Genomic DNA, 18641 nt, shown 5'->3' on the forward strand with positions numbered 1-18641 from the left:
TGTTCTGTGTGCTGCACGTGTACCAGGTACAGTTCAGGAACTCAGTTACATGGCTCGTGCGTCATTCGAAACGGCCAATAGCAGTACAAGTCAACAGTTCGCCGTGCGCTTATCTAAAATGGCAGTTGTAAAGTGAACAGGCTATTCATAAATGAGAGAATAAATTCAGTAACATAGGTAACATAGTGAACAAAATAACGTAGGTAAGATAGTGAACAAAATAAGGCAACGTTATTTCCTTAAACCAGGCAGCATGGACTTAAAAAAAATTTAAAAAATTAAAAAAAAACATACAGTCAGCGTTGCGAGCTGATGAGTCTCGGTGTCTTTTCATTTCATTACGTTTTTCTGTCCCTCCCAGCTTCGTTCTGTGTCGTGAGCATACGGAAAAGACGATCACGGGGCAGCTCCGCACTCCGCATAGCAGGCGGTATGAGCCGCGTAACTACCAAACCCGTCACGGCGGATATCCAATATATCTGACGTATTTTGTCGAGAATGGAAAGAGCTATCACTCTTTTTCCGCTCTCTAATTTCGATACATTAGCGCACCAACCTATTTCCTAAAAGCCCGTCAGACGTAAAGGCCAGTGACTACGTTTTTCACTACAAACTTTTTTAAATATGCGTAATGTTGTGCTTTACTTCGATGTATCACAACAACTGTGGGACATAGCGAAAATACACGCTCGTTCTCAAGTTGGAACGTGTGGCTGGAAGACGTGGAAAAATAATATTTTGTTACCAGGCGGTTTCCTCAAAATAGATTGAAAGAGACTACGTAGCAGAAAAGAAGGGCAAATCCCAGAACTGTGGTTTTCACTTGTTTTTTATTTTTTCGCGAAAACTAAAAGCTTTATCGAGAACTTAACTACAGAGACGGATGCAACTTAGCTTCATCTACGTAAAACAGAATTGAAATTTCACTCCCTGTGCATCGTGCGATACATGTTCACTGGAGCATCCAGCACCTCAGTGGTTGTGGGTACCCAGATGGAGGGGAAGCTTGACACACGTCGCGCGGCCCAAGGCCCGTCTGTTTGCTTCTACACTCCTGGAAATGGAAAAAAGAACACATTGACACCGGTGTGTCAGACCCACCATACTTGCTCCGGACACTGCGAGAGGGCTGTACAAGCAATGATCACACGCACGGCACAGCGGACACACCAGGAACCGCGGTGTTGGCCGTCGAATGGCGCTAGCTGCGCAGCATTTGTGCACTGCCGCCGTCAGTGTCAGCCAGTTTGCCGTGGCGTACGGAGCTCCATCGCAGTCTTTAACACTGGTAGCATGCCGCGACAGCGTGGACGTGAACCGTATGTGCAGTTGACGGACTTTGAGCGAGGGCGTATAGTGGGCATGCGGGAGGCCGGGTGGACGTACCGCCGAATTGCTCAACACGTGGGGCGTGAGGTCTCCACAGTACATCGATGTTGTCGCCAGTGGTCGGCGGAAGGTGCACGTGCCCGTCGACCTGGGACCGGACCGCAGCGACGCACGGATGCACGCCAAGACCGTAGGATCCTACGCAGTGCCGTAGGGGACCGCACCGCCACTTCCCAGCAAATTAGGGACACTGTTGCTCCTGGGGTATCGGCGAGGACCATTCGCAACCGTCTCCATGAAGCTGGGCTACGGTCCCGCACACCGTTAGGCCGTCTTCCGCTCACGCCCCAACATCGTGCAGCCCGCCTCCAGTGGTGTCGCGACAGGCGTGAATGGAGGGACGAATGGAGACGTGTCGTCTTCAGCGATGAGAGTCGCTTCTGCCTTGGTGCCAATGATGGTCGTATGCGTGTTTGGCGCCGTGCAGATAAGCGCCACAATCAGGACTGCATACGACCGAGGCACACAGGGCCAACACCCGGTATCATGGTGTAGGGAGCGATCTCCTACACTGGCCGTACACCACTGGTGATCGTCGAGGGGACACTGAATAGTGCACGGTACATCCAAACCGTCATCGAACCCATCGTTCTACCATTCCTAGACCGGCAAGGGAACTTGCTGTTCCAACAGGACAATGCACGTCCGCATGTATCCCGTGCCACCCAACGTGCTCTAGAAGGTGTACGTCAACTACCCTGGCCAGCAAGATCTCCGGATCTTTCCCCCATTGAGCATGTTTGGGACTGGATGAAGCGTCGTCTCACGCGGTCTGCACGTCCAGCACGAACGCTGGTCCAACTGAGGCGCCAGGTGGAAATGGCATGGCAAGCCGTTCCACAGGACTACATCCAGCATCTCTACGATCGTCTCCATGGGAGAATAGCAGCCTGCATTGCTGCGAAAGGTGGATATACACTGTACTAGTGCCGACATTGTGCATGCTCTGTTGCCTGTGTCTGTGGTTCTGTCAGTGTGATCATGTGATGTATCTGACCCCAGGAATGTGTCAATAAAGTTTCCCCTTCCTGGGACAATGAATTCACGGTGTTCTTATTTCAATTTCCAGGAGTGTATGTTCTGTGAGAAAAGGTCGAGGAAGGGTTCACTAAACCTCCCGTCCCAGCTCCGCGACTTGTCCGGCAGGTAGAAGGGCCGAGAGCCTCCCCTCCTCTCTGCTCTCCTCCCTCCCCCCCCCCCCACCATACTTCCTTTGACTAGCAAAATTACGCGATTCAACCCAAGTTCTATTGCACATCACAACCTTGCAAAAAAATGGCTCTGAGCACTATGGGACTTAACATCTGAGGTCATCAGTCCCCTAGAACTTAGAACTACTTAAACCTAACTAACCTAAGGACATCACACACATCCATGCCCGAGGCAGGATTCGAACCTGCGACCATAGCAGTCGCGCGGTTCCGGACTGAAGTGCCTAGAACCGCTCGGCCACAAACGCCGGCTCACAACCTTGCAACCCTACAAATCTAGCAATATGGTTTTGTGCAAAAGAGAAACTGAAAAAAGCAAGTAAGTTCGAGCCAACAAAAAAAGATTACTAAATCCACTAAGACAAAACAGAAAAAAAGCAACCATGATGCACCACGAAGGGATTAACTGAATGGAATGGAAACTGGTAGATATGTCGTAGACGAATAGACAAACAAATGATAGCAGTTTCAGAAAAACTGGGTGATTTATTCAAGAGAAAGAGCTTCACAAATTGAACAAGTCAATAACAGGTTGGCCCACTTCTGGCTCTTACGCAAGCAGTTATTCAGCTTGATGTTGATTGATAGAGTTCTTGGATGCCCTCCCGAGGGGTATCGCGCCCTCCACGAGCTGGTTGGTGGGTCCTGACCATAATGCTCAAAAAGTTCTCAATTGGGTAGAGATCCTGTGGCCTCGCTGGCCACGTTAGTTTGGCAAGCACAAAGACAAACAGTACAACTATTTGATCAATGGCAACAAAACAGTGTGCAGAATATTGTCCGAGTACCGCTGTGCTGTAATGGTGCCACGGATGACAACCAAATGGGTCCTGCTATGAAAAGAAATGACACCTCAGACCATCATTCCTGGTTGTCACACTGTGTGGCAGCCAACAGTCAAGCAGGTACCTCACAGCAGTCCGCGACGTTGCCAGACACATCTTTGCTGGTCATTGATGTAGTGTGAGGACGGCTATGCGAGAGGCGTTCAATGAATTCGAAAGTAAACTTCTATGTACTGACTTGGCAGAAAATCCTAAGAAATTTTGGTCTTACGTCAAAGCGGTAGGTGGATCAAAACAAAATGTCCAGACACTCTGTGCCCAAAATGGTACTGAAACAAGAGTATGACAGACTAAAGGCCGAAATACTAAATGCCTTTTTCCAAAGCTGTTTCACAGAGGAAGACTGCACTGTAGTTCCTTCTCTAGATTGTCGCACAGATGACAAAATGGTAGATATCGAAATAGACGACAGAGGGATAGAGAAACAATTAAAATCGCTCAAAAGAGGAAAGGCCGCTGGACCTGATGGGATGCCAGTTCGATTTTACACAGAGTACGCGAAGGAACTTGTCCCCCTCCTTGCAGCGGTGTGCCGTAGGTCCCTAGAAGAGCGTAGCGTTCCAAAGGATTGGAAAAGGGCACAGGCCATCCCCGTTTTCAAGAAGGGACGTCGAACAGATGTCCAGAATTATAGACCTATATCTCTAACGTCGATCAGTTGTAGAATTCTGGAACACGTATTATGTTCGAGTATAATGACTTTTCTGGAGACTAGAAATCTACTCGGTAGGAATCAGCATGGGTTTCGAAAAAGACGGTCGTGTGAAACCCAGCTCGCGCTATTCGTCCAGGAGACTCAGAGGGCCATAGACATGGGTTCCCAGGTAGATGCCATGTTTCTTGACTTCCGCAAGGCGTTCAATACAGTTCCCCACAGTCGTTTAATGAACAAAGTAAGAGCATATGGACTAACAGACCAATTGTGTGATTGGATTGAAGAGTTCCTAGATAACAGAACGCAGCATGTCATTCTCAATGGAGACAAGTCTTCCGAAGTAAGAGTGATTTCAGGTGTGCCGCAGGGGAGTGTCATAGGACCGTTGCTATTCACAATATACATAAATGACCTAGTGGATGACATCGGAAGTTCACTGAGGCTTTTTGCAGATGATGCTGTGGTGTATCGAGAGGTTGTAACAATGGAAAATTGTACTGAAATGCAGGAGGATCTGCAGCGAATTGACGCATGGTGCACGGAATGGCAATTGAATCTCAATGTAGACAAGTGTAATGTGCTGCGAATACATAGGAAGATAGATCCCTTATCATTTAGCTACAAAATAGCGGGTCAGCAACTGGAAGCAGTTAATTGCATAAATTATCTGGGAGTACACATTAGGAGTGATTTAAAATGGAATGATGATATAAAGTTGATCGTCGGTAAAGCAGATGCCAGACTGAGAGTCATTGGAAGAATCCTAAGGAAATCAATCCGAAAACAAAGGAAGTAGGTTACAGTACGCTTGTTCGCCCACTGCTTGAATACTGCTCAGCAGTGTGGGATCCGTACCAGATAGGGTTGATAGAAGAGATAGAGAAGATCCAACGGAGAGCAGCGCGCTTCGTTACAGGATCATTTAGTAATCGCGAAAGCGTTACGGAGATGATAGATAAACTCCAGTGGAAGACTCTGCGGGAGAGACGCTCAGTAGCTCGGTACGCGCTTTTGTTGAAGTTTCGAGAACATACCTTCACCAAAGAGTCAAGCAGTATATTGCTCCCTCCTATGTATATCTCGCGAAGAGACCGTGAGGATAAAATCGGAGAGATTAGAGCCCACACAGAGGCATACCGACAATCCTTCTTTCCACGAACAATACGAGACTGGAATAGAAGGGAGAACCGATAGAGGTACTCAGGGTACCCTCTGCCACACACCGTCAGGTGGCTTGCGGAGTATGGATGTAGATGTAGATAGATTGAAGCTCAAATTGAAGTGGGACTCATCACTGAAGCAAATTTTACTCCAGTCAGTGAGATTCCAGGCTGAAGACATATGATTAATACCTGCACCCGTATAATTGTGTCGATAGCTGATTTTAGCAGTGTTCCCAAGAGTGTTTATTGCTAATTTAGTTTAACAGTGACACTCGTTCTGTGGCTCAAAGACCAGTGTTACACAATAGAGTGGAGACTTGAACTGAGAATGTCAGAAGTGTGAATTGAGGTCAAAACTGATCTCCAGTCAGCGATGTTCGTGCAGTTGGCCTTTATTGATGTTGCCAAGGGTGTGTCGTGCTAAATTTGATAAATGCTGAACCTCGTTCATATGATGATCCAAGTTTACTGTTGACAACATACCAAATTCATGACTTGTCTTTCCTAAATCTTTGCATGCAAGTTGAACAATTCGTAGAATAGAGTAATGTCCAGGTACTTCAGCTTCAAAATTCAATCAGCGTTACATGTGTTATTCTGACTTCACTACTGATTCAACGTTAATACAAAGAAATTTTAAGAAAAGACATAAGAGCAAAATGTCGAGAATTGAGATAACCCATCTTACACTATCAATGGGCATATTCAGCCTTGAGCTGTATTGAAACACCAGGCCAGTCTTTTATTGGTCCATATATTTAGGTAATAAAACGTTTAACAGGTGATCTTAATTACTGCATTTTGGTGTCCACTAATTTGAATTTTCTGTTTGTATATTGTTCTAAATAGTGTGCAACATTGTGATCTTTTTTATCTTTACTTCGGAAATTTGCTGATAACTATGTTCCTTTTGATATGCAAGTTGCTTGATGTTTTTGATTATGATGAAGATACTGAGATCAGTTCATAAAATTTTAATATTTTGGCAAAAGAAGAGAGATATTTTCCTGTATGGCTGTCTAAAAATGTGATACTCCAATAATATGATTGTGTATGCTGAATTGGAATTGTAGCAACTGCTTCTCTTAACAATATTTGAGATGTGTCCAGTGATAAATTCAAATCAGCAGTGTCAGTGTCGGACAGCCATCAATATCAAAGGAAGAATTAGTTTTGTCTCTGAAGGAACATTTGCTTAAAATGATTGTTGTATCAAGATTGTGCAGAATGGCTGGTCAGTACTTACTTCCCGACACAAATACTGTATCTAGGTGCTCTCTGAACCTAGGGGTCTGAGTGCCCTTCCAATAGTTTATTCATTTTCAGCCACAATGGATGATTTTCCTTATAACCAGCTTTGGTAACCAATGTTACCATCTTCACATCTCAATGAACAGGTTACTGCACATTTCTTAAAATAGGAGGGTAAAAGAGAACGAGTACCTTCACTGCTTGAGGGTTGCTCAGAAAGTAATGCACCACATTTTTTTTCTCAGACCAAAACAATGCTACGAATGCGAAATGTTACGTATGTATTATTTGAAGTCTCCTGAATGTACGCTCCAAGTTTCCATCACTTCTAACAGAAATCGTAGCTGCAGGGCAGTTTCAAAATGATGCCTGTAGGTGATGTACATTACAAGCAACGTACTGTAATTGAATTTCTCAGTGCAGAGAAAGAAACTGTGATGAATATTCACAAATATTTGTGCAAAGTCTATGGAGCATCTGCTGTCTACACAAGTACAGTTACTTGCCGGGCACGGAAGATGAGGTCATCGGAAGGTGATTCGGTGGAGCTCCAGGATTTGCAGCAGTCTGGGAGACCGTCCACTGCTCTCACACCTGACATGTTGCAGCGACCTGATGTCATTTGCAAGGACAGACACATTATGACTTGGCAGTTCGCACTGTATCTGTCAATCAGCAAAGCAAGTGTGGATGCAATTATCTGCACTCTCGGATATTCAAAAGTGTGTGCAAGATAGGTCCCATGATGTCTAATAGTGGATCACAAATAGCACAAAAAAAAATTTGTCTTGACTTGTTGCAATATTTTGAAGCTGAGGGGAGGCCTTAATGTCCAGGATTGTGACAGGTGATGAAACCCAGGTTCACCATTTTGAGTCCAAAACAAAAAGACAATTGGTGGAATGGTGCCATTCCCAATCACCACAGAAGGAAAAATTCACAGCTGCTTCCGCTGGTACCATGTTGTGGGACTGTGAAGGTGTGATTCTCATTTATGTGATGCCAAGGGGTGGTACCATTAATTCAGAAGCATACGCTAACACATTAACAAAACTTAAGATGCGCTTCCAGCAACTTAGGCATCACAGCGACCCAGGATATGTTTTGCTGCAACACGATAACACTCGGCCCCCTCAAGTTTGAGGCCTGCTAAACACATCGCAAAAAAGTATTGGACAGTGTTACCCCATCCACCCTACAGTCCTGACCTAGCCGCCTCAGACTTCCGCTTGTTTGGGCTATTAAGGAACGCCATTCGGGGAGGACATTTTGAAAAAGAAGAGGAGGTGATTCACATACTGAAACACTGGCCCTGTCACCAGGACAAGAATTAGTACGGACAGGCCATAAACACCCTTGTTTCATGCTGGAGGAAGGCCATAGAATGGGATGGAGATGACATGGAAAAATAGGGTGTGTAGATAAAACACCATTCTTCCATTAGTGTAATTCTCGTTAATTTCAATAAAGAATTGTCAAAGAAAAAAGATGCAGTGCATTACTTACTGGGCAGCCCCATATTTAAATAAATATGCAGTAACCTGTATCTCAAGATCTGGAGATGGTAACATTGATTACCAGAACCGATTACTGAGAATAAAGGTTATAATTAGCTTTCTTGGCAAAGAAGTTTAGCTTCTCTAATCTCTTCCCCAACTTCACCATCCTATTCATGAAGAAAATGTTCCAAAAGCTATATTTTTCCCAGTTTTGAATGTGTCCATCTGAAGTTTTTAACTTCATCTTCTGAAGTTAACTATTTACCAGCCATCCTGTAAAGCCATTTTGTAAAGAATTAACACAATCCTTGTCATGTAGGATCTTAACAGTACTATGAGATATGTCTTAATTTATTAAACAAGAATGCAAATTCATAAACTGTTTTGTCAACTATGTGCACGGTATAAGACATACATATAATTAAAAATGGAAACACTTTTGATTATCTAATACACTGCATGTTGAGAAAGTGGTCAGTTAAAAGCATGATATTCAATTAACACTGTCTTTTTCTAATTTTCATTGCATAATGTAAATATGTATATAATGCATTAATTTGTTATGCGGGTATGTGTTTGTGTTTAATTTTATGCAGGAATTAAGTACACAACTTCAAAAGCATATTGCATTTGGAAAAAACTGCAGTCATACACCAAAATAACCTTAAAGCGCTTCAGCAAGAATTGGAAATTCCGTTATGAAATTTTCACAAACTCTCGACATCTCTGTAGAAGTACGAGTCTTGCTCAACTTGCTGTTGAGGAGGATGTTAGTAACTTCGGCCCTGCTCTGACGATCTTAATTGGTTTTGTGTCATTACATATCCTTAGTACATCAGTAGTCATGTATAGTCCTTCCCATGATTCACCACTCTCACAGAGCTGCTGCACAGTATTGAGCTGCTCATCGGTGTATATTTCATCCTTACTACAGCTATGTAACGCCCATGGGTGGCCACATCATTTTAGCTGAATTAAAGTTGCATGTGTATGGGTTCCTCATCTGTGCCGTCCTATCAGTTCATGATATTTATGTACACTTTCTGAGCAAACGTACCTGGACACCACTGTGTAATGTGAAATTGACCACTAAAGTAACAAGAGGCAGATCCACTAGTATAGAAGAAGCTGAGGAGTATTGTGTTGCCAGTTGAGAAAGAGTGACAGCAGAATGGGTGATCCAAGAGAGCTCAGTGACTTAAAATGTGGAATACTCATTGAATGTCACCTGAGTATGAGTCCATCAGGGACATTTTAAACTTTCTGAAGTCGCTAAAGTTGATTGTTACTGATATGATAGCGAAGTGGAGACATGAAGGAACAACCACAACTAAACAAAGTCCGGGCAGAAACATCATATACTGACCAACAGGGATTGTCAAGCACTAAATAAAATGTCGTGTGACTAGGGCCTCCTGTCGGGTAGACCGTTTGCCAGGTGCAAGTCTTTCAATTTCATGCCACTTCGGCATGGGGATGAAATGATGATGATCAAGACAACACAACACCCAGTCCCCGAGCGGAGAAAACCTCCGACCCATCCGGGAGTCGAACCCGGGCCCTTAGGATTGACATTCTGTCATGCTGACCACTCAGCTACCGGAGTTAATTGCCCATGAGTTCTAAAGTGTTACTAGCAGTCCAGGAAGCATTGTGCTGATGCATACTGACTTAAAAATAATGCAATATATTGGTCAAGCAGCTACTCTTAAGCCACTCATTTCTGTAGTTAAAGCTAAGCGATACTTAGGTGGTGTAAAGAGTGATTCCACAGGACAGGGGATGACAGGAAACCAGTGATATGATGTGATGAATCACGCTATAGCCAATGATAATGTGATGTAATGTTTTGGGTTTGACAAATGTCTGGAGAACATTATCTGCCATCATCTGTAGTGCCAATAGTGAAGCACAAAGGAGGTGATATTTCAGCACGAGGGTGGTTTTTGTGGTTATGGTATAGTCCCATTTTTGTGCTTAAGGTGATGGTAAATGTGGAAAGATATGGATACATTTTACACCATTGTATACTGTGTGAAGTAAAGGAACAGTCTGGAGATGATGGCTTTGTATCAGCAAAATGCACCTTGCCGTAAACTAGCACATATGAGGCAATGGTTTGTGGACAATAACATTCCTGAAATGAAGTGGCTTGCCCAGAGTCCCAACCTGAACCCAGTGCGACAACTTAAGGATGAGTTAGAATGTCAAGTTTGCTCCAGACCCCAGTGTCCAAAATCACTACCTTTCCTGGTTTTGGCTTTTGAGGAATAATGGGCTGCCAGTGCTCATACTGCCATAAAGGTGAAGTGTGGGCACACCTCATATTAATGGCCACTGTTAAGTGTGCAGATACTTTTGATTATACAGTGTAGATAAGCGCTCTATATTTTCTCTACATGGAAGTCTGTAGGAAATCATTTGCCTTTGTATGAACATGCACACATTTAATATAGGTGAACCCAAACATTCACATGTTTCTGACATTACAGTTCTGCTGTTATTGAGTGACTTGCTAACTTCTGTGGTTATAAGAAAGCAAGGGACATGAAAGTTCAGAAATAAAAGATAAGTTGAACAATATAACACAAGCTGAAATGTGTGATAAAGGCATAATGTAATATATTGTTGACCCAATCAACAACATATTTTAGACTGTTTATACAGTGACAAACGGCTGAAAGCAAGCGGAAACTACAGCCGTAATTTTTCCCGAGGAAATGCAGCTTTACTGTATGATTAAATGATGATGGCGTCCTCTTGGGTAAAATATTCCGGAGGTAAAATAGTCCCCCATTCAGATCTCCGGGCGGGGACTACTCAAGAGGACGTCGTTATCAGGAGAAAGAAAACTGGCGTTCTACGGATCGGAGCGTGGAATGTCAGATCCCTTAATCGGGCAGGTAGGTTAGAAAATTTAAAAAGGGAAATGGATAGGTTAAAGTTAGATATAGTGGGAATTAGTGAAGTTCAGTGGCAGGAGGAACAAGACTTTTGGTCAGGTGATTACAGGGTTATAAATACAAAATCAAATAGGGGTAATGCAGGAGTAGGTTTAATAATGAATAAAAAAATAGGAGTGCGTGTTAGCTACTACAAACAGCATAGTGAACGCATTATTGTGGCCTAGATAGACACAAAGCCCATGCCTACTACAGTAGTACAAGTTTATATGCCAACTAGCTCTGCAGATGATGAAGAAATTGATGAAATGTATGACGAGATAAAAGAAATTATTCAGGTAGTGAAGGGAGACGAAAATTTAATAGTCATGGGCGACTGGAATTCGTCAGTAGGAAAAGGTAGAGAAGGAAACATAGTAGGTGAATATGGATTTGGGGGAAGAAATGAAAGAGGAAGCCGCCTTGTAGAATTTTGCACAGAGCATAACTTAATCATAGCTAACACTTGGTTCAAGAATCATAAAAGAAGGTTGTATACATGGAAGAATCCTGGAGATACTAAAAGGTATCAGATAGATTATATAATGGTAAGACAGAGATTTAGGAACCAGGTTTTAAATTGTAAGACATTTCCAGGGGCAGATGTGGATTCTGACCACAATCTATTGGTTATGACCTGCAGATTGAAACTGAAGAAACTGCAAAAAGGTGGGAATTTAAGGAGATGGGACCTGGATAAACTGAAAGAACCAGAGGTTGTAGAGAGTTTCAGGGAGAGCATAAGGGAACAATTGATAGGAATGGGGGAAAGAAATACAGTAGAAGAAGAATGGGTAGCTCTGAGGGATGAAGTAGTGAAGGCAGCAGTGGATCAAGTAGGTAAAAAGACGAGGGCTAATAGAAATCCATGGGTAACAGAAGAAATATTGAATTTAATTGATGAAAGGAGAAAATATAAAAATGCAGTAAATGAAGCAGGCAAAAAGGAATAAAAACGTCTCAAAAATGAGATCGACAGGAAGTGCAAAATGGCTAAGCAGGGATGGCTAGAGGACAAATGTAAGGATGTAAAGGCTTGTCTCACTAGGGGTAAGATAGATACTGCCTACAGGAAAATTAAAGAGACCTTTGGAGAGAAGAGAACCACTTGTATGAATATCAAGAGCTCAGATGACAACCCAGTTGTAAGCAAAGAAGGGAAGGCAGAAAGGTGGAAGGAGTATATAGAGGGTTTATACAAGGGCGATGTACTTGAGGACAATATTATGGAAATGGAAGAGGATGTAGATGAAGATGAAATGGGAGATAAGATACTGCGTGAAGAGTTTGACGGAGCACTGAAAGACCTGAGTCGAAACAAGGCCCTGAGAGTAGACAACATTCCATTACAAATACTGATGGCCTTGGGAGAGCCAGTCATGACAAAACTCTACCATCTGGTGAGCAAGATGTATGAGACAGGGGAAATACCCACAGACTTCAAGAAGAATATAATAATTCCAATCCCAAAGAAAGCAGGTGTTGACAGATGTGAAAATTACCGAACTATCAGTTTAATAAGTCACAGCTGCAAAATACTAATGCGAATTCTTTACAGACGAATGGAAAAACTGGTAGAAGCGGACCTCGGGGAAGATCAGTTTGGATTCCGTAGAAATGTTGGAACACGTGAGGCAATACTAACCTTACGACTTATCTTAGAAGAAAGATTAAGAAAAGGCAAACCTACGTTTCTAGCATTTGTAGACTTAGAGAAAGCTTTTGACAACGTTAACTGGAATACTCTCTTTCAAATTCTGAAGGTGGCAGGGGTAAAATACAGGGAGCGAAAGGCTATTTACAATTTGTACACAAACCAGATGGCAGTTATAAGAGTCAAGGGGCATGAAAGGGAAGCAGTGGTTGGGAAAGGAGTGAGACAGGGTTGTAGCCTCTCACCGATGTTATTCAATCTGTATATTGAGCAAGCAGTAAAGGAAACAAAAGAAAAATTCGGAGTAGGTATTAAAATTCATGGAGAAGAAGTAAAAACTTTGAGGCTCACCGATGACATTGTAATTCTGTCAGAGACAGCAAAGGACTTGGAAGAGCAGTTGAACGGAATGGACAGTGTCTTGAAAGGAGGATATAAGATGAACATCAACAAAAGCAAAACGAGGATAATGGAATGTAGTCAAATTAAATCGGATGATGCTGAGGGGATTAGATTACGAAATGAGACACTTAAAGAAGTAAAGGAGTTTTGCTATTTAGGGAGTAAAATAACTGATGATGGTCGAAGTAGAGAGGATATAAAATGTAGACTGGCAATGGCAAGGAAATCGTTTCTGAAGAAGAGAAATTTGTTAACATCGAGTATAGATTTAAGTGTCAGGAAGTCGTTTCTGAAAGTATTTGTATGGAGTGTAGCCATGTATGGAAGTGAAACATGGACGATAACCAGTTTGGACAAGAAGAGAATAGAAGCTTTCGAAATGTGGTGCTACAGAAGAATGCTGAAGATAAGGTGGGTAGATCACGTAACTAATGAGGAGGTATTGAATAGGATTGGGGAGAAGAGAAGTTTGTGGCACAACTTGATTAGAATAAGGGATCGGTTGGTAGGACATGTTTTGAGGCATCAAGGGATCACAAATTTAGCATTGGAGGGCAGCGTGGAGGGTAAAAATTGTAGAGAGAGACCAAGAGATGAATACACTAAGCAGATTCAGAAGGATGTAGGCTGCAGTAGGTACTGGGAGATGAAGAAGCTTGCACAGGATAGAGTAGCATGGAGAGCTGCATCAAATCAGTCTCAGGACTGAAGACCACAACAACAACATATACAGTGACACTCACAATAATGTTGTTGGTCCTAATAAAATGGTATGCAAGTGCATAAATGTTTGGATGATAGGATGAGTGTCAGCTGCAGGTGGGCACCCAGTGTATAGGAGATAACTGCAGGGTGTGAAATTAGAAATGCCAAATTTACTATTAAAATTCAATTGAGGCATGGTTTATTGTCTATTCTAAGGGATACAGAATGAAGTCTGGAATATTTCATACAAGGTGGGGGCCTCATTGGCAGAGAGGAGTGGGAGAAAGGTCTGAACAGTCTGAGATCTGGCTGAAAAGAGAGGGTCAAAACTTCACTCACCCATGCTCCTGTGTCTATCCCAGGGCATCAAGGGAACAGTTTCATTCCCGTGATTGGTTTTGTCCTATACAGTTGTCTTACAGCAAAAGTGACACTTAGCCATGGCCTTACCTTCTCTGCACAAGTTAACTTTTCCATTTTGCGAACAGTGCTTGAAGTGGCTGACATCTGGCTAATATCGCCAGCCCAATCGCAGCTTAGGAAAAACTTCATGAGCTACCCATGAATGAGTTTTTAAGGAAATAAATCAAGCATGTTAGGCCTGCTCACATTATACACTGGCAATGTAGTGTATTTCTTTAGATGTTTGATGAATTTAGTAGATACCTTGGCCAAGTTGAGAATTTCGTGGTGTTTGTAGCTATCTTTATCATATTAATATTAAATGTGGATAAAACATGTGTTCTGTATGTGGCAGGAAACTTTCCGCTTCTTATGCCACACTGTATATTCTAAGCAGTGTGAAATGCCTGTGTGGATCGTGTAAAACCATCTTTCATATGTGTGACCTAACAGCTCACCTTTCTAAGCCACTTGTTAGACATCACCAGGGTAAGACCCAGAAAAATAGTCAAAACATGACACACTATCATAGTAATACACAGAAAAATGGTCAAAACATGATATTCTTACAATGGAACTTTGTTTTAAGTTGAAATCTATTTGCACTTTTTACAATTTATCTGGAAATGATTACTGTTTTTTTACACTAACACTTCCTTTCTAACATTCTCAGAGAAATTTCTGTGCAAGTAACAACATAGCCAGTGCAGTGACACGGTTTTGGTGTTGTAGCAATGCGCGTGCTGTGATCTGCTGTGTGATGAGGGGTCTCTTCCTGTGTGGAGGATTCCACTGGGTGACGGTGAAGGGAAAGCAGGCGACGGCTAAGGAAGCGCCCGTCCTGGCATTAGCGCCGCATTCCTCCTACTTTGATGCATTGCCAGTTGTATATCTGGGTGCTCCGAGTATTGTTGCAAAGGGCGAGACTGGACACTTGCCCTTCTTTGGAAGTATGTCATTCGTGCATGCATTATCTATGTGTAAAAAGCAATCCTACCTCAGGTTCTCACAGTCTAGCAGCAATAACAAAAATGCTTCACAAATGTTTTATGGTTATTGGGGCAGATAGTAACTATGCTTCCACTGCGTAACACACCGGATGCCAGTATGATATATATTTTGTAGGCTTTTATAACAGGCTATGCTTCCTTTATCATCAGTCACTGCTTGTAATTATCTGTGTGATATATATATATATATATATATAATCTGTGTGTGTGTGTGTGTGTGTGTGTGTAAAATAAACATTTTCATTTAATGATCCATTTTAATGATGTCATTCACTATTGTTAATGGAAAACTAATGCATATATCTTACTGATTACATATTTGGGATTTATTTTAGTGAAACTTACATAATGTAATGAAATCATTTCTTCCATATTAGCAACTTCTTTTTTTGGACATACTGTGTGCAAAATGCAAAGTCAACCAAAGTGTAATATTCATTTCCATAAAAACAGTTTTTTCTAACTAAATTCTTATGCTTTTGTATTGGCATGGCACAACAAGCATGGTTCATTTCTGTGGATTTTCAGTCCTAAAATATTATTTTTATTCAGAAGGGAACTCACTTTTCCATGGTTTACAACAATTACTTTAACCTATTGGGAAAATTGCTATAGTTTTTACTCTATTTCTATGGATGCTGCTGTAAGAAATATTGTAAAATGGAAGGAAATGATCTACTGCTGCTTCTACAATATTAAATCTCTGTTACCTGTACCTCTCTTTGGTGATGGATTCTTCTGATTAACAGACCTCCTCTCTAAACTCAACTTGTGTGGTTCTATGGGTGTTCAGTAACATAATTCTTCCTGTGTTGGAAACAAGGGAGTGCTAACACATGGTGTGGTACTCTGGCTGTTTAGTCCTGTGCTCCCTCTCTCTTACTTGTGCTGTTTATTCCACCCACCACACAGAAAATTGACGCCGGTGATCTGTGCACTGGGGCGCTCCACCTACCGGGCGGGCGGCATGTCCCTTGTGATAAGGGGCCGGCAGGCGACGCGGTCGGAGGCACCCGTACTCGTCGTTGCACCACACTCGACGTTCCTTGATGCCAGTATCACCTATATCACTGGATTCCCCTCTCTTATTGTTCGCAGGGAAAGTGGGCTGAACCCTTTCATTGGCAGTATGTATCTGGAACATTCTTGTATTTCTGTTGCCAGTTGTGAGAACCAGCAGGTTTGGATTACAATATGTATCAGAGAACAAAGTGCACTGCACATAATATTACTTATTTAAAAAATAAATATATTCAATATTTTCCGTAGTATGTAAAATCTACCAAACTGCAGACACAAAAGTGGTTGTCTGTTAATGTGTACAAATTGAGTCATGTATTTTCATTCCCTTTTCGTGTATTTAACCACAGTAAGATTAGAGACAAGACAGAGTATGATTTGATTTACAGATATATAAAATTACAGGAATACTGCTTATTTTCACTACTTTCATTTTAAAATTCTACATTCGTACATATAGGAATGATGACTTGAAATATAAAGAGATTGGTGTGGAAAAGCATTGCTTTGTTCTCTGATTGTATGAAATAGATGACTAACCTAAGATAATGTTGTGCACACTCTTAACAAGACTGAAGAATTATTTTACTACCAGTAGTATGTAATTTACTATTTAACATGGCCTAATGAAAATAAGTAACACTTTCTGAGCCACATATTGTAATATGGTCAAAACTAAAAAATTCCATTTATCTTCCTCAAACAACATATTATATACTGCATCAGCTTCAGATGTAATAAACCTATTTGGCTGTGAAGGTTCATTCTTTAGAACTCAGCTGTCTCTGTAACAATGAGTAACATGTAAACTAAAGCAATGTTCTTGAAAATACATATTTCTACTGTTTTTAATGTAAATTATGCGATCTGCTAGTTCATGTGACACACTGACTGATTGCTATGAATGGATGGAGAACAAGTTTTTTTTATGTGTGTTAAGAAAAGAATCCATCAAGTGACATTCAGAAACATTTTCCAGGTAAATACAGTTCACAAAGCCATTACATATTATTTCAGCTGCTTGTTGTACAGTACCATTGATGGGGAATCTGCAATATCATTCTTTCATATAAAATGCTCCTTTCGTCTAACAGGCACATCTATCAGATCAGTGTTTTTGAACTATTTGCTATTTTGCCACCTGACTGTAATCTGTAGCTCTATCGTCCCAGTTCTGTGGATTACTGTCGGCATTATTAAAATTTTTACAATGCCGAATATGCTTATTATATTTACCTTTTGAGTGCAAATTTGTTTTCTTCCATAGTGATATAACTGATGTTCACAAAAATCACTGGATATTCCCAACAGCTCACCTAAGGCAATATTTAAAGACTTATAGACTTCTATCAGTTGTGTTTGTGTTAAGTACTTCACAGAACCAGAACATAGCACCATAAATTTCTGCTATGGTATGACATGTTTAGAAAATCAAATGTGAGTGAAAACAATTTTTTCTCATGGTAATTTTACTTTTAATTACTATTACTTCTGATAAGTCAGGTACTACAATATAATTAAAAATAATAACAAAATATTTATCCTTTAATTATTATAAGCAATCTTAAAATGTTTCCAACAGAGCTGATAAACTATACACAGCCTGTGTATGTGTGGAGGGAGGATCCTAACTCGAGACAAAACACCATCAAGGAGATCATCGAGAGAGCCACCTCAGATCTTGACTGGCCACAGGTGAGACAACACTTTAGCTGTAAAGTATACATGTGTTGCGTTGTGGGGCAATCTGTGTAGTCGTCAATGAAGAACACACTTTGTACACCAGGTAGAAACTTTTATTATTCCAGGATGACTGGTTTCTGCAGTCTTATGCTGCCATCATATGATCTAAGGGGAAAACACGAAGATAATGGGTTGGGGGAGGGAGGGGGAAACAGACTACACTTAATTTCCCCTATTATATAAAATACAAAATTGTCCCTTGTGGAACATGTTATAAAAGTACCATGTAATTTCATGTACCATATGAAACTTGTCATAAAGTCAAAGGACAAAAGACACTCCACACATATACATGTCATGATGAAAAACACAAAATTGATCAAATTCACACAGTTCTTAACATCTTTGTACCATCCACGCATATAGTCACTGAAAATCTCTCTCCCAAGCTTGCCGCACAGCACTACGCTACAGACGGAGTGTCAACATAGAGGCGACAGATCTGTTACAAAGTTATATATCTTGCCATTGGATGGCATAAGTAGTAAATGCCAAATGATGACACACACTCTGGTTACAAGAAATGAACAGCTATCTACCAGAAATAAAGGTGGACTTCCCAAATATTTGATATAACAGGAATGCCAGCTGACCATACATTTAAAACTACCTTGGGCTTACGCTCCACATAAAATCTATAGACATACATACTGTTTCCATATTGTACAGTGAGAAAATTACAGTAACAATCAAAAAAGTTTAAAAATAGCCTTTATCTTTAATTAATAAAGTAACATGACATAAAATTAG

At 41.4% G+C, this 18641-nt stretch overlaps 1 protein-coding gene across 1 annotated transcript in view; it reads left to right on the forward strand.

The window, feature by feature from the left end:
• The window catches only part of LOC126251657 (lysophosphatidylcholine acyltransferase), a 735574-nt gene that overhangs the window by 675132 nt on the left and 41801 nt on the right, over positions 1-18641 (forward strand). The window contains exons 3-4 of the mRNA XM_049952227.1: positions 14851-15068; positions 17731-17843. Coding sequence (XP_049808184.1) covers positions 14851-15068; positions 17731-17843 — 331 coding nt within the window. The remainder of the gene's footprint in view (positions 1-14850; positions 15069-17730; positions 17844-18641) is intronic.

The sequence above is a fragment of the Schistocerca nitens genome, chromosome 4 (assembly GCF_023898315.1).
Source record: "Schistocerca nitens isolate TAMUIC-IGC-003100 chromosome 4, iqSchNite1.1, whole genome shotgun sequence".
In the NCBI taxonomy this organism is placed as follows: Eukaryota; Metazoa; Arthropoda; class Insecta; order Orthoptera; family Acrididae; genus Schistocerca; species Schistocerca nitens.